Raw genomic sequence first — 27,500 nt, 5'->3', positions numbered from 1 at the left:
AGAAAGAATTATAAAGAAAAGAAAATAAAAGAAAAAAACACGTGCCATAAATATTGCACTCTTTTGCGTTTAACTTCGAGTTTAGAATAACATTGTCTACGCAAATCTTCAATTCGCTATGAGACTTTCTTCGTTACGTATTGCTAATTTCGTTACGTATTGCAAATGCAACACCTAAAATATTGCAACAAAATTTCGCTCGAAGGAATATTGATTTCTCAGATTTCCAGCCATGATTTATTTACTATTTTTATGAATGGAGGACCGAGTAGTCATTGATGAGCCATACCAACTGAGGTAAAAATTCGATCCTTTCATTAATAAAGTATGCTCGTCGCTCCCTGAACTATTTAATGCGTCATTGTTCACTTGACGTTTATACTTTCTCTTTGTTACGATCTCATGAACTCACCTGTCAACAAGGATCCAAATCAGCTGTAGCCAATCAGAGCGCAGCTTTACCTCCAACCTGGATTGTCATTGGCTGAACGAAACCTCTGCGATCATAAACACCGAATTTTCCCCTTAAGCCCAATTTTACTCTTATTTGTCGCTTGTAGGCAATCCAGTCCCAAAAATACCTTCCAAAATATGACAAAGGAGTTATTTTCATACGTAGATATCCCTTCCACGACGAAAATATTCCGAAAAATCTCCCATAGTGAATGATATGTCAGGGTGGGTTTTCGTGTGGATCTTCGCGCGGTTTGCAGTAGTATCATCTGTTCGAGGAGAAAGTGACTGAAACGAAATTGACTTTTTTGACTGAAAGTGTAAGTCTCGCGGCGTAGTTTCTACCCCTTTGATGTCTATTTCGGCGCTAAAGAGTGTGTGAAATAAGTGCGTTTCGCTGTATCTAGAGAGAGGAGCACGAAGGAAGTTGATAAAGAGTGAGAGAAGTAAGTTGGTATTTTTACATAATATTTTTTTTTTGTTTTTGTTTTTCCTTTTTCAGCTTTTGGGTATCAATTACTACTTAGGGAATTGTACGCTGCGTTACGAGATTTTGCGTTGGTATTTCGGTGTTTCCTGACCTGGAATGACCCAGAATTAGTCGATAACCGAAGAATTAATGAATATGAATCCGATCTGTGGAGTTTTCTGTCGAAGGAAATTGAAAGTTATTTATTTTCTCGGGAGCTTTTGTCTTTCATTTTCACTCGAGTTGTTTTTTTATTGTTTTTGTTTACGAGGCCAGTCATTTGGAGTCGCAGAATTGATTTTGTCAACATTGAAAAGGATGAGATATGACGTTCTATTGAGTAGGTATGGACAGCAGGTTGTAAACAGACTATCCTTTTGTCTCTGGGTTCTCCTCTCTTCCTCCTCCTCCTCCCCTCCCCCCCTCTTTCTTCTCAACAAGTCTTATAGCTTAAATATGGTGAGGGTTTGCATTAAATCCATGCAAGATGATTGAGTTGATATTGCTATTGATGTATTGTCTTCAGTCTGGAATACTTGTTGAGTGAGAGTGAAAGTTTGTTGTTTCCCTTTTAATGCAATACTCCATGTCTCTTGTTTTTGTATTTATATCCCTGAAAGAAGCAGTATTATTTAATGTTATGAAGAATACTTATTTTTGGGGTTACTTATATACTTATAGGTTTACTACAAGTGACTTGTTTGAGTGGAAATGTACTCCAAAGTGTCTGATGCATCCAAAGTCTTTGTTACGGAGTGTTGATTTCACATCTGGTTTATGTTATTCCCTTTATTTGTTTTGATTTTAGAGTGTGTAGTTCTGGCCTGCTAGTTAAGTGGATAAATCTAACTAAATATGGATGTGGAAGTATTGGAAAATGGATGCATAGAATAATGGGTGATGCAATACGAGAGTGAAATTGTTTCTTAGACGGGATGCTCTTCTCGTAATATTGAAAGGTGAAAACAAACAATTACAGTAGCTTGAGTTTCATAAGTACGCATGAATATTATGTGACATCTACACGTATATATTATGATATTACACTAATTATGCTCAATTTTGCTTATTTAAAAAAAAAAATCAGGATTTCCTTTTGGTATCATTTGCTGTACGATGTAATGGCGCTTTCATTTGTTTTCTCTTAAGTGTTTGATAGTTGTCTATGTTGTTGCCGTAGTGGAAGAACCTGAAACTGGGTAAGGAGAGAATACATACAAATTGTGATTTTAGACTGAAAGTGCAGATGTCAAAGAGATTAGGACCTCTGTTTCAGATATTTTATGTGTGTTGGTATCCATAGCAACGAATTAGCAGATCAAAACTGTTGACTACACATGGTGTTGCATCAAACAAAATCACTGAATATCTGTAGCATATATATATATATTTGTTATAGAATATTGTATGAAAGTATATGATTATGTGTGTGTGCGTGTGCACATGACCATCCTTCTGCGCAATACTTGGCCCACTCTCAGCCTCGACCTTTGTTGCGCAGTGAATCCCATGCTCTATTAGCGTTGTATACTTTCTCTCTAGAATTCTAAAGACCTTTCTCTGCACAGTTGTTTTTTACTGTATTGTGAGGTCTGCATTAGTAATTTGATATGCTATGGTAAGGATGTAATAGACAGATATTTGTTGTATAGACTCTGTAATCTTATTGTTATGTAAGAGAATTCATGTGCGAGGTGCCCCCCTCCCTCTCCCTCCCTTTTATTTAGTGCTTGGCAGTGACTCAACATCCATGCCAAATATCTAGGCATATATAAATCCATGTTATTTAACATGTATTTGAACATCTCTGCGCAATCTGCATAGAATCCAATCTGATATTCAATATCCCAAGAAATGAGGTTCAAGTATCATTCCGGGGGGAAAGGACTTGCTCTGATTGCAGACCTATCTTGTGCCAGTATACCAGTTAGAGAGCTGAAAGTGAATCTATGATCATCATTATCATTATCCTGTGGGGATATGAATACACTTTGAGTAAAGAAAGCAAAGTCTGAGGGCACTCCTCTCATGGGATGGATGTCCTGCTATCGGCTAGCAAGGCTGTTTAGCTCATCTGATTTGTACGTGTCAGAAACTGGATCAACAATTCATTGGCAATGGCACACATGCGCGTATTGAACAATTTGAAATCCGTGGGGCATCTTCAGAATATGTGATTGAATCAGAAAGTTTAACTGATATTTTTTTTATGTTGCAATGAGTAAAGTCTTGTATTTTCACTATCATGGCATAAATATATTGTAGAAATATTAATTGTTGTAATTCCATTGTAGTTCTCCTGTACTTGAAAGGGGGACAGTTATTTCACATTTAGATGGTTGTATTTATGTAAAACTATCATATAACTCATTTACATTTTTCTTTTACACATGCAATAAGTAGATTTGCTTATGACAGTACCATCCCGCTTTGACCTTGCACGTCAAGTAATACCTCTCAGGGTTCTGCACTTAGATCTTGAAATGGATGCAGGAATTCAGCATTGCCACTACACCTCATAAGCATATCATGGGGATGCGAAACAATTAGAAGGATACAGAATAAATTGCACCATATTTTGAAAAATTTAATTTTGTTCTACCCATTGGGATGAGAGTCCCCTATAGTAAAATATTCAAGAAAGCTATATATTTCAGTTTGAGTGAAATTGGAAACTGAGACATGTATTGTTCTTTGTTCAAGATATTTGTAACTCAAAGTTGAAATGAAGGATAGTATCTGATTAGATTTGTTGACTTATGGACAACTAAAACCATCAACAGGATGTGAAACAGATAAGAGTAGGCTAAAGGATGTAAAAGGTTAAGACAATCTCTTTTTTTTTTTTTTTTTTTTTGTTACCCCTATGCAAAGGGTTTTTTTTTTTTTTTACTCCCATGCCAAGGGAGCAGGTCAGATGATGCCTAGTATTGTTACTGTTGACTCACTTTTGCCTTCTAAGTATCTTGTCAGTGTTCGCATTTTGTTTTTTTTCTGCAGCACAAGGAGGAGAGTATGTCAGCATAATTATTATTATTCTGCTTCTCTCCATTCTTCTTGTTTCTTTGTCTTCTTGATGTATGCTTAGAACAAAATGATTTTTGGTCATTATGAAGTACAAGGGTTAACATATGTCGATTGTTAAAAAGAAATGCATACATTGAAATAGAATGCAAAACAATGATTTGAAGTTTGCTGAAAGAAATTCCATACATATATATATATATATATTTTTTTTTTTTTTTTTTTTTTTTTTCAATGCCTGGAATGCAGTACTTATTTGTCTTAGAATTTTGAATTTGTTTCAAAAGGGAAAGAATGCAAGTTGTGTTTAAAAAAGAAGGAATACATGCAAATTAAAAAAAAATAGACTAAAGCAATCAGTTGAATCCTACAAAGTTGAAATTAACAAATTCCACACCCTTTTGTGCAATTGAATTTGTCAAGAAGGGCTATCAAAGGTACACCTGATTTTACTTTTATTAGGTAGACTAATCATTTTCCTTTCCATTGATTTTTGTTTACTGTCAGTGTGGTAGAACACAAGCACTGCATTTTTTAAATGTAAACTTGTAGCAAACATAACATTGATTATGTAAAGTTGACATTAATCTTATTTTGAAGAGTAAGGATTGCCCTTATTTTGATGATAGATAGAAAGGCTTTGACAATGAAATGGGGAAATGAATAAGTAAAGAACGAGTTCAAGTTACCGAGTAAGCAAACATTTCACACCTTGTGTAGTGCAATATGTCTGAAAATGAATGATGTCAGATATATACAATTGAAGTCATTTATAGGAATTGGAGGAATAGATTTTCTTTCCATTGTCATATTTTGTTTTCTTTGTATGCTCTGTGTATATGCTTGTATATAATTTTTTGAATTTTGTCTTATTTTAGATTATGCCAATTACATTTAAATACAATGGACAAATAAAAATGTGATTTTTTTTTATGATGATGGTAGTAGAAAATATGAATTAGTTAAAAGAAAAACTCATCATCTCTATAACAAAAAATCTGTAAGATATTGATATTTTGCATAGTGTCTGGATGTTGAACTTTGACTAATGATATAGATATGTGATTTTATTTATTTATTTTTTTAATTGCTAAGTGATGCATTCTTAAATTTAAATACAGCAGTGCCATTACAATTTTTGGAAATGTCTTGTTCCAATCCCCCATATGCCTATAAAGATTTCTTTCCTTAGTTTGCAAAAACACTTTTATAGAGAATGTACTAATGGAGACTTATTCCAAAAGGCTTCCAAAATAGATTCATTTTAACCCGTTGCCGACAGGGCGCCTAACGACCTAACTAGTCGTCAAGGCGGGTGGTCTATGACACTAGCCACGCCGGCTAAAGATTAGAGGGACGGGGAAAGGGTTTTCTCCGCCCTCCAAGTAGCGCAGATTAGTCCAAACAATATTTTTCCATTAGTTTAGGCTGACTTTGGAACCCTGTAGCTCAAGAGCTAGTGCCGTTACAGCCATAATACTTCATGACAGTGTACACGCTTCATCTGTGAGCAGATCCCGATGTCGCGTCATGTACGCATTGACTCTCATCTCTTAGACCTAATCGCTGCCAACACGTATGTCATGACACCCGTACGCAATGGGGTAATCCACGTAGTCATTCCAGATTTTTGTTAGTTTTGTCTTTCAAGGTAGTTTTCAAACAACAGTATACATTTTAAATGTATGGTGTTGATAACAAGAACATCAGAAAAGCTATGTAAATGTTTATTAAAGGATATGAGCAATAGAGAATATCAAAAGTAAATATTGAATGGGACAGTGTATGTGATGTTATAGAGAGAGTACCTTGTTCCTTACGTGCTAACAAGTGCTGAGAGTAGGGTAAGACTGAAGGAAAGCAATCTTCAGGAAGCTGCAAAAAGTATATGAGAGTGCATAGTCCTCTTTCTCTCTTTTTCTCTCTCTCTTTTTCCCTCATTTATTTCTCTCTCTTTTTTCTGTCTCTTTTTTTTTCTCTCTGTTTTTTTCTCTCCCTTTTCTCTCTCTCTCTCTCTCTCTCTCTCTCTCTCTCTCTCTCTCTCTCTCTCTCTCTCTCTCTCTCTCTCTCTCTCTCTCTCTCTCTCTCTCTCTCTCTCTCTCTCTCTCTCTCTCTCTCTCTCTCTCTCTCTCTCTCTCTCTCTCTCTCTTCCCCTCTTCCTCTACCTCTCTTTCTCCCTCTCTCCCTCCACTCCCCTCCCCTTTCTTTCCTCTAGTTCTTTCTCTTCCTCACAGCCTATTGTACATTCATTATTTAGAACATTATATAGCTATTAACAATTGAAGGATGCCTTATTGATATTCTTCTTGTGGACCTAACAATTTGGCATGAAGTTACACAAAATAATCCCATTGGAAATAATCCAAGAAAAAAAAATGCAGCAGACGAACCAAGGGTTCCTTGTAAAACACACACACACACACACACACACACACAAAGAGACCAAAGGGCCCCATCTTGTGCACCTGCCAAGAACAGAATAGGTGAAGCACAAGGGGTTTAGGTGTATGAGGTCCTCAACCCTTCACTTACTCAGTCTCCAACCGGAGAGCATTCATATTGTCACACTTATCCTTTGTGCTTTGGTGTTGCCTACCTATTTTTGTCGCCTTCTGAGGGATGCTGGTAGGTCCGTTTACGCTCGCAGATGGCGTTCTCTCGATGTGGTGCTTGTCAGTTCTGTGATTTTGGGTCATTTTTTTGAAAAGCCTTTGGGTCTGGAGATCATACGAGTGTTGATAAAGTTTTTATTTTCTCTTTTTTTTTTTCTCTTTTTCTTTCTTTCTTTCTTTCATGGTGTTCAAGCAAATATTGTAGAAGAGATGGGATACTTGCTTGTTATATTCCAGTTTTTTATCCAAGATAATATCAAGGTCTTCTACATACTTGATCAGAATGATTTTTTTTTCTTAGTTTTATTCTTCAGACTTTGTGGAATGGCTTTTGAAAATTGATATCTTGCTGTAAATTCTCTTCAAAACGGTAAAGACAGTATGAAAAATGCTCTCAAATTCTGGACCAATGTCAGAATGCTATACATTATGTCTCATATGTAATTGAAAGGCTAGATCGACAGCAGAAGTGATGACTAGACTCTAGTGTTTCTTTTAAGATAGATTTGCCTGTTACTTCCATTTCTGTGCCACCAATATTTTTTTTCTTTTTATGTGAACCAGTTGTTTACATTTTAGGGTTTGTTTTGTATGTATGTGCTTTAAATTCAGTATGACACTCCTCTGGTGTGTCTGAATGTGATATGCTTGCCATGTGTATATGTATGCTATTTGTTTATTTTCTTGATTTTGGGCAGATTCGTGTTTTATTTCTTTTCTAGTTTAGTGAAAAGGATTTATGTATAGTTCTGTTTGTGTGAGGAAATATTATCACTCTTACCATCTTTGTTATTCAAATTATATTTTTATTTTAGTCTTGGTGCCTCTGATGGTTGTGTGATGATAAACTTCATTTTCATATGTCTACAAGGTTATCTACTTTTTCTGTGTGCTTGTTAAACTATTTGCTTTTATATGACTTGTTCACATGGATTCCTATACTTCTTAATTACTAACTTATTTTGTTTGTTGCCATTTTAAATAGTTGTTTAAAGGGAAATTATCTTCCTGCAAATTGTAGATATAAAGTTCATAAAAGAGGAAAATCTAGACAAACACTTGATATGAATCAGTCAGCTACTTTATGGAGAGGAAACATGGCTACCACACCAAGGTAGTATGTGAGCAATATATGAAATCATGTTTTGAAGATGCATTTACAATCATGTGGTGATGCATGCCACAAAAATTACTGTCATTGGTTTTGATTCTGCTTCTTCAGGTTTTTATTTAATTATACAAGTAATTGTAGTTGCTGCACATATCCTTCTGAATGTACTTCATGTTGAAATAGGATATGGCTCGTTTCTGTAGGATTTTTTGTGTGTGTCTTCTATTCTTGTTATGTTATATATGTGTAAGATTGGGATTAAGCCACAGTACAGAACAGATAACGCTATTACTAAGCAAGTGGACAAACAGAAGAGAAAGGCAGTGATGAAATACAGCCACATGATTATTGGGGTGTCTGTTGTGGTGTTGATGGAGATTGTGATACTAGTGTTGAGTAGGTCTATTTTCCAAGTGGAAAGGAATTCCGTGAAGATAATAGTGGTGACGCCAGGGAAATGTGTGATGAGTAGGGTGTTGGGAGTGAACAGGTAAGCAGTATAGTGCCCTCTGCTGTGTTTAGTTATGGTTATCTGTTGTTGAGTGTGATGTAAACCTGTTTTGTAAGCCTATTACACAGGGGCTATGAGGCTGAAATATCTACCTTGTGCTAGTTCACTAGATTGTTTTAATCATTAATGAAAGGGGTGGTTTTGGCTCTGGGCATTACGCCAGGGTACTTTGAAATGCACAGGCTTACTGCCGCTGTGTCTATCTGCATCAGCCAGCCGTTGTGCGCCCAATCTCCCAGTGTGCTAGCTATCTAAATGGCATGACATGATATTGTGTCCCTGGCCAGAAGACCAGTCAAGCCATGACACGATATCACATCAACCATGGGTAAAGTTGTACATGCCAAAGAATGATTGGGGAAATAGTGGAATGATCCCTCTTTTCCCTGCAGTGCTTCAGTGGAATAACCCAATTTTTTTCTGTGATGCTTTGGTGGAATAACTCACTTCTCAGCTGTATGATAGATATCCTTTGTGACATCCTCAGAGGAAATTTCATTTGATGAAAGTAAGATCTTCCTATGAAGCATAAGGCTATATTTTCCATATAAGTAGGAAGTCTATGTGACACCATGTCCAGACATTCATTTACTTTTAGAATCTTTAGAATGGCCTCTGATACTAAGACCCTTGTCAGGAGGCTCTGGACCCAGGCCTTGACTTTTTTTCCGTTATCAAAAGTTATCTAAAAATTGTGGCAGTTGCTAACAATGACAAGAGAGACTAGAAATTGTAACAGATAAGCTTTCCAAATCCTTACAAAATTAGAATTTTGACCGTTTTCAGCTAAGGCAAGGATCTACGATCATTGTGTTGCTGACCATCATAAGTTTAACCCACACAGGACGGGTGGTACAGCATGTGTACCGCGCATTCAAAAGCCCAGTTGCCGGGCGGCACAGTATTTTCCCAGCCATTCAATTGATTTAGGCCTAATAATTCGAACGCCCCGGCATTTGGACATTCAAGGCTAGAATTCCCCCGTCGGGAATGGGTTAAGGGAGTGCTGTAGATTGACCAAAAGGATGTGTAGTTGAATAGGTTTCTTGTTCAGAGAACTTAAAAATTAACCACAATGGCTGCACATTCATTATTTGATACAACATTACCGACTACTTAAATTATGTACAAGAGTATATTAAGATACATGCTTATGATTTACCTGTGTTGAGGACCTCATAATACAGTGTAAAAGATTTAAGCAAGTGGTTTATCATTACTTATTAGTACCAGTTGAGCCTCTCTTACACACTGCACAACCTGATGTCTGTGCTTTTTTCTCCTGATGGTGGATGCTACTACAGACTAGGTACTCTCAGGTCCAGAGTAGAAAGGGGTGGAGTGAAAATTGAAATTGGTCAAACAGAATTCGTGATGGGGATGGAAGTGATATTCTCCTTTTCTCGGGGTGATTGAAAAATGGCAGTTATTACCAAGGGCATTGTTACCAGCATTTTTACTTAACCCTCTCTGGACGGGTGGTACATTACTGTACCGCGCATTCTAGGCCTGTTCGCTGGGGACGCGATATGGCGTCGTTTATTAACTGATTTAGGCCTATGTGTTCGAAAGCCCCGGCATTGTGACATGCAAGGCTGGAATGCCCCCGTCGTGAATGGGTTAATGTATTGAAATGAAATGGAAATAAATGGCCCACATGGTGCTCATCTCTTGCTTATTCCTGATGTTCTCTTGACGTTCTGTATTTCATGATTAGGTAACAGTACTGCACATAATGAATATTCCTCCATCAAAAAATATTTGAAAAGTTTGTGAAATATTACACTGGGTTTAAAAAAAGATTTCAGAGATTAATTGCTGGGGTGGTGGGTCTGATGTTTATTCTGGACACAAGAGTTACTGACATAAATGCCTGCAATGAAGGAAAGCTAAACCTACAAAGCAGCATTTACAGTGCTTCATTTCAGAGAAAACTATGCATTTCTTTTGCTAGAAGATGGGTGTACAATTTTTTTTTTTTTTTTTTTTTTATTATTATTATTATAATTATTATTATTATTATTATTATTATTATTATTATTATTATTATTATTATTATTATTATTATTATTATTATTATTATTATTATTATTATTATTATTATTATTATTATTATACCAAAGTTTCATATTTTAAGATTTTTTGCATTTACAGAATATTGTATTTACTTGTTGGCATGGGAAAACATGGTTGCAAAACTTTGCAGTGATATTTACTGGTCCAAAGTTTCATGGATAATATAACTATCATCAGAGCAGCCTTTAGATATGCCAATAACATTAAATCAATCTGTTTCTTTGTTTAGGAAGTATATACCTATTATTATAAATATGATATGTATGGCTCTGAACAAACACACGCATACACAAATACATACATCCATACAACATTCTTTAGCATAAGCAACCATAAACCAATGAACGTTGACAATGAATGAACATGGCACTAAGCAACAGACGTATCAAATACTCATTCAGATGATATTTTACTCGGATCAGATTTCCAGTGACGGAAATCAAGCCCTTGCGATGGGTTATCCGTGCAGCATTTTTACCTTGCTGGTTTGGTGATCAGGTTTTTGTGAGGTTTGTTTATAGATTTATTGAGAAATGGGATCTATGCATCAGGGTTTTAGTGTTAATAGAATATTTAGAATTTATTAACTTGACTTTATTTAATTTTAGTTTCTTCCTTGGCAGTTTGATCATGACATAATGGATCCTACGGTTGCTGAATTGGTCGAGCGATGGAGCTCGTTGTACAAAGAGGGCCGGTTCTCCGCCCTCAATGTACGAGAATATTGGCGCGTGAAAGTCCCGGAAATATACTCACCACAGGTAAATTGTTGTGATTATAATTATGTCTTGAGCAAAGATTTATTACTCTCTCGGTTTCATATTTTGTAAAGCAATAAGTCATTTCCATTTTTATATATTATATATATATATATATATATATATATATATATACATACATGTATATATATTTATTTATTTTTCTTTTCTTTTCTTTTCTTTTCTTTTCTTTTCTTTTCTTTTCTTTTCTTTTCTTTTCTTTTCTTTTCTTTTCTTTTCTTTTCTACACCCTACAATAATTCACTTTCTTCCTCTCTCCACACTAGCCAAATTGGAATTGCCTCAGGATCACGTTCGACGAGGAGTTGGCACAAAAGATGCTATTTGACCCCCTTGAGAGGTTCATGTGCGGTGGTGATCCATCTCAAGTTTACCAGGTACGTTAATTTTGTAAAACTCTTCCCCCCGCCCTCCTTACCCCAACCACCTAAAGGAGGTTAAACAAACCCGTTAATGTTCTTACAACCATTGTTGAGTTTACTGAAATCCTTTAGAAGTAAAGAATGGTGCTACATGTCTCGGGATCAGTGTTGATATAAACATACCTCCCCCTTTTTTATTTCTTGACAGATGGTACGGCAACTAGACACCCCTCCTTCCCTGTGCGGTAGAGTTTTTAAAAATGGAGATCCCACGTACGGGTGCAGAGACTGCGGCATGGATCCCACATGTGTTCTTTGTGCGGACTGTTTCAAGAACTCAGCACATAGTAAACATAGGTACGTTATTGACCACGCTTGCCTTTCATTTGGCTGTTGATTTGGCTGTCTCGTTCTCAGCAGTGCATTTTTCTTTATTTTTGTTATTTATTCTTATATGTTTCTTTATTATTTTCCTCTTTTTAAACCATACATATACCAGCAATACTATAAATTTGGTATTACCAAGATTAGAATTACGATTATTTATTTTTTGATATCTCTAAATCAGACATTTCATACATTTACTTATTCGACAGATACAAGATCAGTACGTCTTCAGGCGGAGGATACTGCGACTGTGGTGACCGGGAAGCGTGGAAGAGTGATGTATTCTGTGATATTCACATTAAGGGTCAAATGGCCGAGCAGTCTAAAAATCCTTTGGAAATGATCCCTCCCGATTTGGTAAGTGCAACGGGAAAAGACTTACAAAATGTATTTAAGGAGAGGAACTCCATTTGTGTTTGTCTGTGTTTGTCTGTGCAGTAGTATGTGTGTGTCTGTGTCTGTCTGTCTGTCTGTGATTATACAGGTATGTGACTAACATTGTTGAAATAGAGAGCATTAGATTAAGCACTTTGTTTATAGTAACCTGTTTTATTTTCTTTCAGATTGAAAGAATCCATTTGATATTTGACTGCATTTTGCCTTATGCCAAGGAATTGCTTACCTATGAGGAAGGCTTCTCAATACCGAAGGATCTAGAAATCAGGGAACAGGACCGAGAACCCACGAATCTTTCGAGCTTGTATGATAGTAAAGACACATTTGTCACAATGTTGTATAATGATGAGACACACACTTATGATCAGGTAAGTTGATTATATATTAATTTATTTTTCAATTAATTGTAAATAAGTATAATCTTATAAGATATATACCCACATTTGTTTTTAATACATTAAGCTTTATTTTGCTGATTATAAAGTAGCTTTAACTATCATAAACCCATTAATGATGGATAAAGTGATATCACGTCACATGATGGCAGCACTTGCCGTTGGGGACACAATATAACACCATGGCTATAAGTATGGCTGGCATGCCGGATGATTGTACATGCAGCGGTCAGCCATGGCCAGAGCGGGAGAATAGCTAGAGGCATTAGGCCGGCAGGTGGAGCCTAACCTGCCCCGGTGTTATTGGGTCAAGAGCAAGGGGCTTTCACAGCAATGATTCATAATTTCATACACTTGGAATTATAAAAACCTGACTTTTTCTTAAGTATGATTACATAAGCCCTAGTTTTTGATGATACAGCTCAAAGTTGGAAATTATACTAAGGTGATTAAATATCATTTCCCTTTTGCACAGGTTATTGGTACACTAGAGCGTGCCATTGATTGCTCACAGAAGGATGCAGTAGCATTTGCAACAAGTATTGACAGAGAAGGTCGCTGCATTGTAAGATGTTCGTCCTTCCAGCAGTGCTCTCAGACGAAGAACGTTATGGAAAAACAAACTTCAAGAGGAAGTGGAAGACCTCTGAGAGTGCAGGTTTGTGTTTTTTATGATTTTTTAATTATTAAAATAGATCTGTATTTATTAATTGTGTCTATTTTGGTAAGGTGTCATATTCATTCATGTATGAATATTGACCCTCAGCTGATGGATCAGTTAACGTACTTGTAAAACATGTTGGGTCATGTCAATTTATAAGATGTTATATGATGAACTATGCTGCTAGATGTTGACCCAGAAGAAATTTGATTATGAAATAAGAACTTTGTATTCCTTGTTACACTCACTGAAAATATACCTGTTTTTTGAGTATTACATGGGCATATCTAGCTTTTTACAGAAGGGTAAAGGAGATGGAGCTAAATGAGAACATTTGTACTTATCATTAGTCTACTAACTGTGACATTGTATTTGTATACCAAATTGTCATTATTATAAGGGAAACAGTGCAGCATCAGTTTAGATTCAATTTTGGTGAATCTAACTACTACCCTTTGCTAAGTTATTTAACACAGGCTAGCAAAGTTGATCACTACCCTTTTCATCCCCCTCTCTGTCATGGTCAGCCTCTTCTCAAGCTGGCAGCTGAAGGGAAATACCTCAAGTTCCGCTAGTTCGCCACATTTTCTTCTAAGATCCCCGCAGAATGTCAAAAGATGCCTCCTGTGGCATTTGTCATTGATATGTTCAAAGAGGTCTTTCAGTGCCAGGGGGTTGAAGTTGGTTTTCATATTCCTTTTCCATTGCAGGTGATGCCAACTTATGTCATAGCACACCAGATATTTGCATCAAGACTGTTAACTTGGCTCCACAACATCTTGGAATCAGCTCAAGCTTTTAGGCTGATCTTCAGTGAGATTGTTAATAGGGTGAGTTGGAAGGTGATAACCCTTAACCCATTGGTCGCAGTTTTAAATAAATATTTGTGCAGTAGGATGGCTGGTTTACATTGTCTGGCATGGTGCTATTCGCGTCTATGACCGACTCGGCCTTTGCAGCAAATCATGCCATCTGCTGCTAATGGGTTAATGAGTGTTTTGGTGGACAGAAAGAGCAGATCTTACCAACAATCACTTTGTCAAATTGAATTGACTCATATCACATTGCAAGGACTTATACATTTGTTGAATGGAAAGATTGCTAGGTCCAGTATGAGAAAGTTATTCTTCATTTGTTTTGTATTGCAGGATGGAGGAAGCATTGTTGAAAATATTATCTGGACCGACACCAAGATGTGGAAGACGGCGCGTGTGCAGTGGCACAGACTTTTCATTTCTGGCATGTTGATGGACCAGGAGAGCAAGAAAATGTTTGCCCGAGTATGTGTTGTCCAAGCTTTATATATACAGGGAATATTCTATTCTGTCTGTTTACTGATGTTGCTTTTATAAGTGCTTGATTTTGCAATTGCTTAATGCTTTCCCCTCCCCCTCTTGCAATATTGTAATTTAGAAGGTTTGAACACAATCCTAGTACAATACATATTTTAAAATAATTCCCCCTGATTTTCCCTAGACATTCACCAAAAACTACAGCAGAATGATGAAAGACTTCATTCTGGACGATCACGATCATGCAGTCTCTGTGGCGTCCTTGGGTGTACAACTGTTCACTATGCCCACCATTGCTCACATGTTAGTAGCAGAGGAAGATGTACTAGCACGACTGCTGAACACCTTCTTGTCAGAGTGTGATAAGAAGCTGAAAGACAGTAAGTACTTCCCGATTTGAATTTCGTTTGTCGTTAGAAAGACCAGCATTAGTAATTACTTAAATGATAATAGATACTAGCATCCACATATGAACACATTTTACCACAATCTTTTTTTTACAGACAAACTGGCTCTAGAGCAAAGGAGCTCAAACACTTTACCCTTCCGTCGCATACAATATATCTTGTATGACCTCAAATACCTATTGGGAGTAAAGCCAGAGGTGTGGACGCGGGAACTCCGTAGTGGTTTTCTACACGGTTATAATCTCCTGCTCCGCCTTTTAGGCATGATGCAGGTTAGTGTCTACAATGAGAGGTAGAAAGAATATAGGTTGTAATTTTGTAATAGGTGTTAATGATAAATGTGTTTCTTACAAAGTTAATGGTTAAGTTTAGTCATTGTAGAGATTAAATGAGGTAGATGCTGGATTATCCACCTTTTTGTGTATTTACATGCGCAAAATACAATCTCTTCAAGTTTGGCTTACAATAAGATCACACCTTTTACTTTTTGTCTAAAATAGGGCATGGATCCAATGGTTCGACAAGTAGGCACACACATGGAATATGAGCCCGAATGGGAATCGGCCTTTAATCTTCACATAAAGTTAGCTGCTGTCATTCCTCTTGTGATAGAATGGGCAGCATCTGATCGCATTGTGCTCATCAAGGCTTACAGGTAAATGATTTTATGTCTTTGTTGTTTGTCATATTTTGGGGAAGAATCCTTGATTATATCTTCTTTTTTAGGATACCATGTATCCAAAAATACCCGTTCATTTATTTAACTTCAACCCTCCTCAGAATGCTAATGAAGTCCCTGGCCGAACTGTGTACTGAGGACATGAAGAGGAGGTATGTCCGAGAGCTGCTGGACTACTCTGTGTCCTGCATTGAGTACGATGTCTCCTCGGCACCAGTATCTATCCATCTCCCCCTCTCGCGGCTGGTAGCAGGCCTCACCCTCCACCTAGACAAGTATGGCCTGAATTACAACTCTCCTGAGTTCCTGGTAACAGGAAAACCTTCACCTGAGGAGCTCATGGAGCCAGTGCTGAGGACTCAGGTCATGATTGCTCAGGTAAGAGATGTTGGGTTGTGTTAGCATCATTTTTTTTTCATTCTGATTTGGTTGAATCCCCCTCTTTAACCCCTTCACTACCGCGCGCCAAATTTTAAATGTCGCTATTGAATATGATAAGTTTTAAGCCAAAACCTCTACAAGTTTATAGCCAAAACTTCAACATAATCATCATGTGTTATATATCAAAATATGCATAGTTAACCTCTTCCCTCGGAGGCCTCACTCAGATGCGTAAATAAATAATAAAATGATTGCTAGCAGGGCCCATCAGTGCCTCCCCTGGTATAAGCGAATCCCACTCTTATGTAATAAATTATTAACCCATTCCCGACGGGGGATTTCTAGCCTAGAATGTCCAAATGCCGGGGCGTTCGAATTATTAGGCCTAAATCAATTGAATAGCTGGCACAACTGGGCTTTTGAATGCGCGGTACACATGCTGTACCACCCGTCCTGTGTGGGTTAATAATGAAAGTCAAGTAATATATCGTATCATATCCGACCTCTATTCTGAAAGATCTCGTACAGTATCCGGAAGAAAGAAAACTCAATTCCACCAGAACTCAGCCATGACACAGTATGCGCGTCCTCGGATTTGACGCGAGCGCTGCGAAGCGTCATCGTGTCGAAGGGGTTAATGTTGAACATTATGATTTACAAGTTTTCTTATACATTCTCTCTCTCTCTCTCTCTCTCTCTCTCTCTCTCTCTCTCTCTCTCTCTCTCTCTCTCTCTCTCTCTCTCTCTCTCTCTCTCTCTCTCTCTCTCTCTTTGTATATGTATATGTATATGTTTAGATATATATATACACGTCATAATATTTTTATTGATGATTGACTTCTTTCTTTCTTTTTTCTACAGGTTCATGCTGGAATGTGGCGCAGAAATGGCTTCTCCCTAATCAACCAAATCTACTTCTACCACAATGTGCGGTGCAGGCAAGAGATGCTGGATCGTGACGTAATGCTGCTGCAGATTGCAGCCACCTTGATTGATTCCAATGAGATTCTGGTGCACCTCCTAAACCGTTTCAATCTCATGAGTTGGGCACAGGAAGACTATGAGATGAAGTATCTTAGGGTGAGTGTTGTTCAATTTTGGTGGTGCCGCTTTTAGTTTTTGAGGTGACTCTCCCTAGTTTAGCTTGAGTTTTTAGTTTGTATTTTTTTTTTTCCCCCTCCCGTCTCCTAGTATCCACGTAGATCTTTCTAGCTCACAGTTGACTAGTTTTCCTCCCCTGGGCTAGAGTAGTTTCTCCAATGTCTTCTTTTCGGGTGACCTCAGGTCATTCTATGGCCAACCTGTTGATCGCATAAAGTCTCAAACACATCTCCCGTAAACATAACTTCGTAAAAGAGCTGGAAAGGGGCATGATGCCTGTCTAATACATAAAGCGCATGTCTCTTTTTCTCTCTCTTTCTCTCTATCATAACCGCATTGTATTCAAGTTCTCTTTAGTTGTATCATCACTAAGATGTCTAAGAAGATAAAGCATTAAGATCTAACACTAAGTAGTATCTGAATAATGATTCTCTAAATTATTAACCCTAATTCTGAGTTCAGATTGATTGGATTGAGTGGATATAGTGGTCTGATTTCCTAGAACCTTTCCCTACCATAAGCAAGGAGACTTCTAGCTTCTTAGCGTGTGGCTAAACCCCCATGCTTTATTATACCTAAGAGAAGCATAGTAACTGAAGATAGTACACTATGCAGTTTGTAAGGAAACTGAGTCATCTCAGGATGAAGTTGAGGACGGTGTAGCGGTTAAAGCGCACGCCACCACCACCACCCCCCACCGTGCCTTCCGGGTGTTTAGGCAAGTACACTTGGTGCTGGGGAATTCAAGCAGGCTAGTGAGTATTGAAGTGTCTTTCCCACTGTTCCCAGTCATAACAAATGCCTTGGGTGATCTGGAAAAACAGTATTAAAATCATCAGCACTTTTCTTTCACTGCTCGCCCTAATTCTCCGCTTGAGCACAGTGCAAGTGTTTATGCTATATATATTTTTTTGGTAAAAGTTGAGTGTGGTGTAGTGTAACAAGTCAGGGAAACAATCTGTGAATGGCTGAATTTATATGCCAACATATGAATAATGTGTATATAGTATTGAGGAGATAGAAATTTTGCAAGGACTTAGTTTTCAATTGCTATATGTTAATGCTGCTTTCTGAGCATCTTGCCACCCAACCGTTCAGTTGACCATCGCCATTCTCTCTAACTTTAAAATGATTCAACTGCTAAGGCAATAATGTACTAATATCATGCTAAATTAATTACTAAAGCTTTGAGCTTTTAATACTTCATCTACTTTAGACTGCTTACTATTAAAGCCATTAATTTTAACCTCATTTAAATTTGATTGTGTCCTTTTTACTTAGTAATCCAAAGGAAACCATTTCTGTGAACTTATCACTTTGGAAGTAATCCCATGCAGTAGACAATGTGTGAGGTCCTCAAGTGAAGAACTATTGAATGGATCTCTTTGTTGAGTGTATGTTGGACTTTGGAGTATGATGTGTCAAGTGGAGCGTTGGAGCCTCGATGTCTTTGTGTACGTCCGAAGAAAGACTAGCTTATGACTTGGTTTGGAGTTTGGTTCTCTATTTATCAAGGTTTCAGATTTAGTGGGACTTGCTTACTGCTTGGGGTATTTGTATATATATATGTTTTGGTTAATCAGTTTGTTTATTTGGGTGAGTGTAGGGTAGTAGATGTTATGAGGGTCCTTTGGGAGTTAGAGACGTTTTTTTTTTTGTTTTTTTTTTGCATGGATGGGTAGCATGGGAGGATTGGTTTGAAATAGAGATTCATCTTTTGGTGATAGCTAATACATACATTAAGTTATTATTGCTAAAAAAGAAGAAAGGCAACAGGAGAGAAAAGGACTTGCTCTGAATATCTCAGTGTTTCAAAGAACCATGAAGTTTTAAATCTGGAATTAAAGGATTATTTTTATAGGCCTTTCTGTTGGAAGGTTTTTAATCTTGGTGATTGCTGAGCTGTAGGAGGAACTGGTGTGAGGGAATGGCATATTAGGTATGTGGATGTAGTATTTTGCTGTTGGATTATTGACATGGAAGTAAGATGTGGGATAGTTTATATGAAGAATCTCCTTTTTTGATAGAAGGAGAGCAAGACTGCCATTTCCAGTTAGTATAAAAGTAGTATTAATTACTCAGTGATGTATTACATCATCAAAATTCTGTCATGATGTTGATATGTTCCTCTTCCTTTGCCATTTGTGAAAGATACCCTAATTCCTTAAAGGTTTGGGAGTGGTATTTGAAGCCCTTTTGTGGAGAAATGTTTTGGGAGTCTGTCAAAACCTACATTTTTTGTATTTTGTTTTTTTCGCAAATAATCAAGAGTTTGGCCACAGAGTTACCTGAGTTTTAACTCGATTGCATGTCTTTATTCTATACCCTAAAAGTGGAGCAGATAGGGAATAGGGGGTTGTAAAAGGAAGATATAATATTGGTCACTTTTTATTCTTATTTTGAGACATTGTGTTCTTTTCCATGCTGTTATGTCTATTACTCTTTCAGTTATCTCCTTTTGATAATGCATATCCTTATCTTTTATTTTATTTTAGATTTTCTATTGTGACAGACATGTGAAAAAAGAAAGGAAGTGAAAGTGTAGAGGACAGCCTTTGTAAGAAGGGTTCTCTCTCTTCACAAAACACAAATAAGCTGTTGAAAGATTCCCAGATCAGGTATTATAACCTGGATAGCAAAGCACATGATTCGTTAATTTATTGATTAAAGAATGATATTGATGATTAAGATTAACAGCTTTTCTTAGACAATATAGTTTGCTGAAGTCTGAGTTGATTAGTAAGCTCTGTAGCTCGAAACTATATCCTGTAGATGAATATGTGGAGAGATTAAAGAAGAAAGGAATTATAATTATGTAATCATTAGTAGGATGGGATGTTCGTTTTGTTTTTGTTTGTTTCTTTTGTGTAGTCTGCTTCCGTTTTGTTATGGAGAGAAAAATGAAAGAGAAAAAGCCAAATCAGACTTATGTTTTTACATATTGAATTAATTTGCAATGCTTTATTCATCTGTGATTCTTGCCAAACTTCTTTTTCAGCATGGTTGATATTATTACCTCTTTTTCTAATATAAAAAGGTCAACACTAAATGACTCTTGATGATTGCAATGTTTGATGATTATAGATAATATTTAACTGCACTTTTTGGGGGGGTAAATCTAAGCTAGCTATTGCATTTGTTTTTTCTTTTTCTTTTTTTCTTTTTTTACAAATTTGCTGCCAGGCTCTAGTCAAAAAGCTGTTCTTAATTGGGGCGTCCCAGAAATGTCCATATTTTTTTTTTTTTCAATTTGTTTACTCTTATCATGATTAGGATGATGATGATTATTTTGTTATTATTTTACATATTTCTTAATTTCCCAATATCTCATAAGTTTAACCCATTAGACATTTCAGTGTAATAATTTTGCTACATTATATAAGTAGCGTTCACTTTTTTTTTTTTTTCCATTCCCCCCCTCTCAATGGGTTAAGGGATATTGAATGTATTTGAAATAAAAACAGAAGTGAATAGAAATGAAAAGCTTTTTAGCAAATTTATAATCAGCTGCCTTGCTTCTCGAAAGTAAATGGATTAATTGAAATTCAAAAAGATTCAATGTTGAAGCACTATAATTATTTAGACTGTAAGAAAAGAATGTTTGCAATATAAACCTTGGCATACACATGGCTTATCTTGAGATGAATAAAACCATAGGGTTGGTAGACTTACATGTATATATATATTTTTTAATTGTTTTCCTCCAGGGTAATGACGAGGACAATATGAGACAAACAGTCGTCCTAGTGGAGGAATACCTGCAGCTGGTGATGACCATCGTGTCAGAGCGGTACACCCCTGGAATCGGCCAGATTGGCGAGGAGGAGAGAATCAAAAAGGAAATCATTCAGCTCCTGAGCATAGAGCCCATGCCACACTCGGTACTTAACAAGGCACTGCCCGAGGGAACCAACCACGAGACTGGCATGGAGAAGGTGGGAGATTCTGATTTTTTTATTTTCTTTCTTTCTTTCTTTCTATTACTTTATCTTGAATTTGAGAATGATTTTCATGTGTTTTTCTCTCTCTCTCTGTATATATATATATCCATTAATCTATTATCCATTATCCATGTATCTCCATTAATGAAGTTCAAGGTTTTTCAGAAATTGTCTTGAATTTTTTATTGATTATGTTCTTTTTCCTCAGGTGATTGACAGTGTAGCTGATTTTAAGAAATCATCCGGTGCAACCAAGGGTTTCTATGAATTAAAGAAGTCTTACTACTCTCACTACAATCTCTTCTTCTACCACTACACTCGGGAAGAACAGAGCAAGTCAGAGGTGAGACAGAGGATTAACGGGTTATATTGATGGGTGTAAAGTAATACCATTATGGTTGCCTAATGGAGGGTGACAATTTATCTGATCACATTTGTAAAACTTTGAGGAAAAGTAATTTTACTGTATATACATTGATGACTATATTTCAGTTGAGTATATCTGTGTAATAACTCGTTGACTGAACTCTTGCACAAAAGCATATTCTCCCATCCTGAACATTTATATAAGCGAACAATTATGAGAAAGGGATCACGAGTTAAGTGTTTGAGATTATGCGCTCAATGCCCCATCATCTGCAGGTGGCACAGAGAGCAAGAAAGAAGAATGCTGGCGAGGAGGAGTGTTGTCCACCACCTGTTCCTCCTGCGTTTACTGTACCTTTCACCATGATCGTCAACATCCTTCAGTGTGATGTGTTCCTTCACATCCTGAAGACCGTTCTGAAGAGGTATGCTATTTACTCGCAAAGGCAGCTTTCATTTTACCTTTTCTTTGCTGTTGAAGTGCATGATTGTTATTATTATTTTTAACATGATTATGATTATGAATATGATTGTGATTATGATTATTGATATTGATCTATCATTGAATTTATTTTTATTTCAACAGAATGATGGACCTGAAGGCCCAGAGTGTGAGCGAGTCACAACTCCAGAAAGTCCTCCACCTGGTGGGTTATGCGCTGCATGAAGAGGAGCGCTACTACCACAACAATGACCCCTACTTCCACTTCACGCGAAGGGCCCAGAAGATCAACCTGCTGGCTCTGCTTGAGGGCCTCGTAGGACACCAGAGAACCACCACACATAAGGACCTCTTGGCTTGGACAATCAGAAAGTGAGTAGTTGTTGACCCCTTTATCATTCTTCTTCTTTTTCTTCTTCATTATGTTCTTTTTCTCCTCCTCCTCCTCCTCCTCCTCCTCCTCCTCCTCCTCTTTCTTCTGTTTCTTCTTCTTCTCTATATTCTCTTTATTGTTGTTGTTTACTACCTACTAACCTTTTGAATTGCTAAAGTATTTTTGAGGTAATATGAAAGGCTGATTCCTGATACCCCACCTTTGATTCTTCTCACAGGTACCACAGTGTGCTGAGTCTGTCGGCCTCCTCAAGTAAAGAGGCTCAAACATCAGAGGCAGTGATGGCTTCTACCTCTACCTCAGTTGCAGCCTCTGCCAGCTCCGAGAAGAAACGAAGGTCGGACATTGCTGCACAGAGAAAGGCTCGCATTATGTTGAAAATGGCATCCATGCAACAGAACTTCATCAAGACCAATGAAACGCTTTTCCAGGTAGGTTGATAAGTGACGCCATTTTGCCTTTCTCGTTTTCCATTTTGCATTTGTTTCATTTTTCCGTTTTAAAGGAATGTCAGGAAAGAGGTTGTTTATTTTTTTCTTTCTTTCTTTCTTTTTTTAATTAAGAGAAGTTGAAGTGGCTGTGCTTTTTATTTGTTATGAATTTAGCAGTTTTTTATGCTTGTATTATCTAGTTCACAATTTAGCGTTTATGATTATATCTAACAGAGCTGTATCTCTCCCCTAGGAAACCTCATCAACAGAACAAACAAATGACGTTGTTGAACCAACCCCAATGGACCTCACAGAGCAGTTACCAGAGGACATGATAGCTATTGGTCCTCGCCAGACCCTAGTGCAACCCCAGGAACTTAGGTAAGCTTGTGAAAGAAGCATATTGGGGAAAAGGAAAAAATTGGGCATGTATTTTTGGACATAGCTTTAGAATAGCAACAATTGATGTGTTAAAATAATCAAAATGTGTATCCTGTCCCTCTGCACAGCCACACCTGCATCCTGTGCCACCAAGAGGACCAGGTTGGCCGTGGTGATGGCTCCACGGGCAGAGCCATGGTGCTGGGGGCCCTTGTCCAAAGATCGACAGTCCTCTCCCGAAACCGAGCCCGGCGCTTGGACCAGCCAGACACCCACGACCCGCTCATACTCCCGGCCGACCTCTACTGGGGTGCGCACACATCCTCCTGCGGCCACACCATGCACGCTCACTGCTGGCAGGAGTACTTTGATGATGTGGTCAAGAAGGAGAGGAGGAGACCTTATCGGTGAGTACAGTTGACCCGAGGGTGACGTTGGTATTTTGGGGTACGTTTCAAGTGTGCAGGTCGGAATGTTGAAATTGCTATGAAGAGAAGATCCTAATTATTAATGATTGGTTGCGGTTTTAATTAAATATGTATGCATGCGAGCGGAGGGTTCTTGTTGGCATTGTCTGGCTCCTGCGACCATCTCTCACTCTGACAAACTGACAATCTGCTATTTATTGAGATTGAACTTGAAAATGATGGTGGACTTAAGGCTTTCTTGGTAGATATTTGGGGCAGCTTTTGATTTTAAAAATTTCCATTGGTGCTAATTTTTTTGTGATATAAAAGCAGAGATGTTTTCATAAGAAAGTTCAGAAAGAAAAGTTAATGGCTGTGTAGTATTATTTGAAGATTTGAGTCATATATAAATTATTTGAGATACATAAACATGTGATTAGTCTTTTATTTATGATTAGATTACAGAAACAGATTATGAACATAAAATGTTATAAAGCATAACTGTGTTGTTATTGCTTTACGAATACTATTAGTATTTGATGTTGTACAAGTGAGTCGTGCTCAATACTCTTGGGATTGCAAAACAATTATAGAAACTCATTTGGCAGAAAAGGAAGGAATGATATACACTTGCTTATGGTAGAAGATATATTACTTTGTACTTTTTCTATACAAATATAATTCTTTGTGTTCAGTATAAACATAGAAAAATAATAAATGCAAAATATATGCTTGAAATGTCATCCAATATTAAAATTGGCTGGGGAAAAGTAATTAAGGCATACATTGTGTGCTATCACAGATCTATTTTAAAGGGGAACGAATGCTTGCAACATCCTTTCCTTACAATATAAGTTAAATTCATTTTGAAGATTTTAAGGATATTTGCACCATCAGATCAGAAAAGAAAAGGAAACCAAAGTACCTGTGGTTATACATGTATGGTGACCCTGAACCCTGAATTACCTTGCATCACAGGGATGAAATAGTGATTCACATGGAGTCCTGTTTTGTCACCATATATCACAACTCTTGCTGTCGGGGTTCATGCCAGAGCCCAGCCTGCACTGGTAGGCGCTGTGGAATGCCGAGCTCTTGGTGAGAGTGGCAGTGACCCTCACTGAGTGTGGCGGGTAGTGCTCCACCCCCTTGGCTGGAGTGCCATCCGGGGAGGTAGTGCAGAAGAGCTGGGCATAATAGAGGAAGAATAACTGGTCAGGGGTCAGAGACAGATGGTCCATGAGATTCTCCAGCTGTCCGGGGAACTTGGTGCGCTGGAGTTGGGCGCGGGTTGTCTGGTAGGCGTTGACGACACTTCCGTCGTCGGCCATGACCTCGGCGATGGTCAAGAGGCCATTAATAGTGTAGTGCTTTTCGCTGTACTCGTTTACGCGACACAGCACTCGCTCCACAAAGTCTGCAACCGTGGACTCATCCCAAAGAGTGGCATTGGCCCTTCCTAGTGCATCCCTTGTGCGCCCCACGAAGTCGATGGAGTGCCCGAGCTCGTGACTGATGAACACACCCATGGTGGCATAAGTAAGGGGCTCGGGGATGTGGGAGCTGTAGAGCGGGTACATGAAGCCGCCCAGCGGGACCAAGAGGGCATTCCGGCGATACACGTAGAAACTGATGAGCGACATGGGCGAGAGCACCTCCCACTCGGTGTACGTTTCCGGCTGCCGCAGAAACTGCATCTTGCGCCTCTGGTTGAACTTGAGGAGGTTGATCTGGTTCTGCAGGAGGTTGTCTCGGGTGAAGCGGAGCTCCTTGAACGTATTCCTGAGCTGGAACACGTTGTCCAATACGGGGGGATAGCCCACTAGGATCTTCACGTTATTTAGCTTCTCGACCAGCTTGCTCTTATCCTTGTCCTTCAGCCACTGGAAGGAGGAAATGAAGCGCTTGTACTCCTCGCGAATGTTCTCGGCCATGTGCGTCACCTTGTTGACCATTTCCTTGATGTCGTGGTTCTTGTGGAGCTGCCCTTTGATGATTTCCTTGAGGAGGTAAGCAATGGGCAGGGCCAATCTCTCCTCCAACTCCTTGATGCAGGGCCGGTATCGGAAGTGCGAGAGGCCGGTGGTGTTCTCGCCGGTGATCCCGTCGAATAGTGGCAGTATGGTGTTCCTGGCCGGCTTGTGCAAGTACTGTGCATAGTTCTGAGCCACTTGCCAACGCAGGAAGGTGTAGAGGCGATGTGCCGACCCTTCTTGCGAAATCTCCTGCAGGATGTTGTTGGAGAGCACGGCGAGGTATTCTTGCACCAAGGAAAGGATTCGCTCCTTCTCTGACACAAATATTCCCAGCTGATTGAAGCCCTTATTGAAGAAGTTCTGCCAGCCGAGGAAGGGTGCAATTTCTTCTAGCTCCTGCACTGTTGTATCATTGACCAGTGGAGAACCACTCAGGGGCTGGTATACCTTGAGCATCGCTAGAATGTCCTCCACCTCTGCATCCACTTCCCTGCCATCGTAAGTACCTACCATCTTCAAGAGATCTGAGGCATACTGTTGATACACGGTGATTAGTTCCTCATTGCCCTCGACCTTCGTGCCTTGCGGGATGAGGTCAAGGCTGGGTGCCGAGATCTCGATGGCCATGCTGTTTGCCACACTGTTATCCACCTCCACCTTCCAGCTGAAGAAGGCGTGGACAGCCAATTCGTGATGGGCATGTTCCAGCATCCTTTGGAATGCTTCCAAGGGTTTCACTTTCTGCGAGAGGGACCTGTATTGCTCATCCATGATGCGGAGGACCTCTTGCAAGGGCGCAGCACCTAATCTGGAGAGCTGTGTTTCATCCTCACACGCTGCATAGTATCGGCCTGCAAGCTCCAGCATGAAAGGATCGGCATCCTCGAGGAGAGCTTGATGAACTCTGCCTAGTGGGTCCTGAAACTGCTCCTCTGAGGCTATGTCCTGGGACGAGCCTTCGATTATTCCGGACGAAGCAGCGCGTTTCAGCTGATCCTCCATCAGCTCCCAGATGGTGATGGTCATTGCCTCGAAGTTGCTCCAGCGGGAGACCCCCTTGGGGGGAGGCTGGTGGTTGTGCCAGTTGCCGCAGGCGTACTCGTAGAAGTCCTGGCAGGGGTCGGAACTCCTGTTCATGGCTCCCTTGATGTTCTCCGCCATGTACTTGTAGAACTTGCGAATTTCTTCCGTTTCTGGACCTGCGTCAAAGTCCTCCATGAGGCCGGAGCTCTTCCTGCTCTCCAGGAAGACGTCTTTGTCGGCCAGGACGATTCTTTCGCCGGGCGAAATGGTGTCTTCATTCGGCGAATCTGGCTGGAGTCTTACCACGTTGGCGGGGATGTTCGGGGAGGCGGGCGTAGGGGCGGGGGCGCTCTTCCTCGTCAGAAGGGGGAAGAGCACGATGACAAGGACGAGGCCCGACACCACGACACCGGCCACACTCACGCCCATCACCCACCGTTCTGTCCAGGTCCGCTTTGGCTTGTGCACGTCCTCCGCCCCTCCCCCGCCCGCCTCGCACGCGGTGGGGCTGGAGGCGTGACCTGGGGGGGTGCCGTCAGCCTTGACCTGGGATCTCGCCAGCTCCCGAAAGGTTGTGTAAATATGATTCAGTTTCGGGAGGCGAGATTCAGCGGGGTCGGCTCTCGGGCTCGGGCGCTGGGTGACCCTAGACGACGAGGCGAGGCGTGGCCCCTCCGTGGGGGCGTCTGTCCCTTCCCGCATGGCTCGCTCTCTCTCTCTCTCCCTCTCTCTCTCTCTCTCTCTCTCTCTCTCTCTCTCTCTCTCTCTCTCTCTCTCTCTCTCTCTCTCTCTCTCTCTCTCTCTCTCTCTCTCTCTCTCTCTCTCTCTCTCTCTTCCTCCTTAGATATCGTTAGTCCAAGAGATGGAATTCAGACCATAATTTCTCGAGGTCAAAGTGTTGATTAGAAAGCAGATCACGAGATTTCTCTGTAGCTTGCACTTGGGCGTTTGTGGGCCGTAGATTTTCGCATCACAAGTTCATGCTCATTGAACACCCTCGATAACAAGAAGTCAGCTGATTTCTCCTGACTTTTTTTTTTTTT

The 27,500-nt window shown here is 39.3% G+C and overlaps 2 protein-coding genes across 13 annotated transcripts in view; one reads left to right on the top strand and one right to left on the bottom strand.

Annotated features, from left to right (window-relative positions):
- Nucleotides 1–698: 698 nt before the first annotated feature.
- The window catches only part of Ubr1 (Ubr1 ubiquitin ligase), a 52,477-nt gene continuing 25,675 nt past the window's right edge, over nucleotides 699–27,500 (top strand). For 4 of the 12 annotated variants that reach the window (XM_086538999.1, XM_086538998.1, XM_086538992.1 and 1 more), the window contains exons 1-22: nucleotides 705–899; nucleotides 10,880–11,017; nucleotides 11,302–11,412; nucleotides 11,606–11,754; nucleotides 11,994–12,141; nucleotides 12,348–12,548; nucleotides 13,051–13,233; nucleotides 13,947–14,066; nucleotides 14,385–14,516; nucleotides 14,713–14,908; nucleotides 15,032–15,207; nucleotides 15,436–15,590; nucleotides 15,716–15,992; nucleotides 16,857–17,075; nucleotides 17,738–17,851; nucleotides 20,804–21,031; nucleotides 21,246–21,380; nucleotides 21,680–21,828; nucleotides 21,990–22,217; nucleotides 22,457–22,670; nucleotides 22,924–23,051; nucleotides 23,180–23,458. In XM_086538999.1, coding sequence (XP_086395125.1) covers nucleotides 10,895–11,017; nucleotides 11,302–11,412; nucleotides 11,606–11,754; nucleotides 11,994–12,141; nucleotides 12,348–12,548; nucleotides 13,051–13,233; nucleotides 13,947–14,066; nucleotides 14,385–14,516; nucleotides 14,713–14,908; nucleotides 15,032–15,207; nucleotides 15,436–15,590; nucleotides 15,716–15,992; nucleotides 16,857–17,075; nucleotides 17,738–17,851; nucleotides 20,804–21,031; nucleotides 21,246–21,380; nucleotides 21,680–21,828; nucleotides 21,990–22,217; nucleotides 22,457–22,670; nucleotides 22,924–23,051; nucleotides 23,180–23,458 — 3,665 coding nt within the window. In that variant the 5' untranslated portion in view covers nucleotides 705–899; nucleotides 10,880–10,894. Of the gene's footprint in view, nucleotides 900–10,879; nucleotides 11,018–11,301; nucleotides 11,413–11,605; nucleotides 11,755–11,993; nucleotides 12,142–12,347; nucleotides 12,549–13,050; nucleotides 13,234–13,946; nucleotides 14,067–14,384; nucleotides 14,517–14,712; nucleotides 14,909–15,031; nucleotides 15,208–15,435; nucleotides 15,591–15,715; nucleotides 15,993–16,856; nucleotides 17,076–17,737; nucleotides 17,852–20,803; nucleotides 21,032–21,245; nucleotides 21,381–21,679; nucleotides 21,829–21,989; nucleotides 22,218–22,456; nucleotides 22,671–22,923; nucleotides 23,052–23,179; nucleotides 23,459–27,500 lie in introns of all 12 variants that reach the window. The other 8 variants (XM_086539001.1, XM_086539000.1, XM_086538996.1 and 5 more) reach the window with 4 other exon arrangements.
- On the bottom strand, nucleotides 23,973–27,230 carry LOC122251846 (endothelin-converting enzyme homolog). Its single transcript, XM_043014039.2, has one exon. It carries the CDS (start codon nucleotides 27,157–27,159, stop codon nucleotides 24,472–24,474), a length of 2,688 nt encoding a protein of 895 aa, XP_042869973.2. The 5' UTR covers nucleotides 27,160–27,230; the 3' UTR covers nucleotides 23,973–24,471.

This window comes from Penaeus japonicus, unplaced genomic scaffold, assembly GCF_977035675.1.
Source record: "Penaeus japonicus unplaced genomic scaffold, GWHDUDI00000001_assembly GWHDUDI00000008, whole genome shotgun sequence".
NCBI classification, from domain to species: domain Eukaryota; kingdom Metazoa; phylum Arthropoda; class Malacostraca; order Decapoda; family Penaeidae; genus Penaeus; species Penaeus japonicus.
This window is presented reverse-complemented; position numbering and strand designations above follow the sequence as displayed.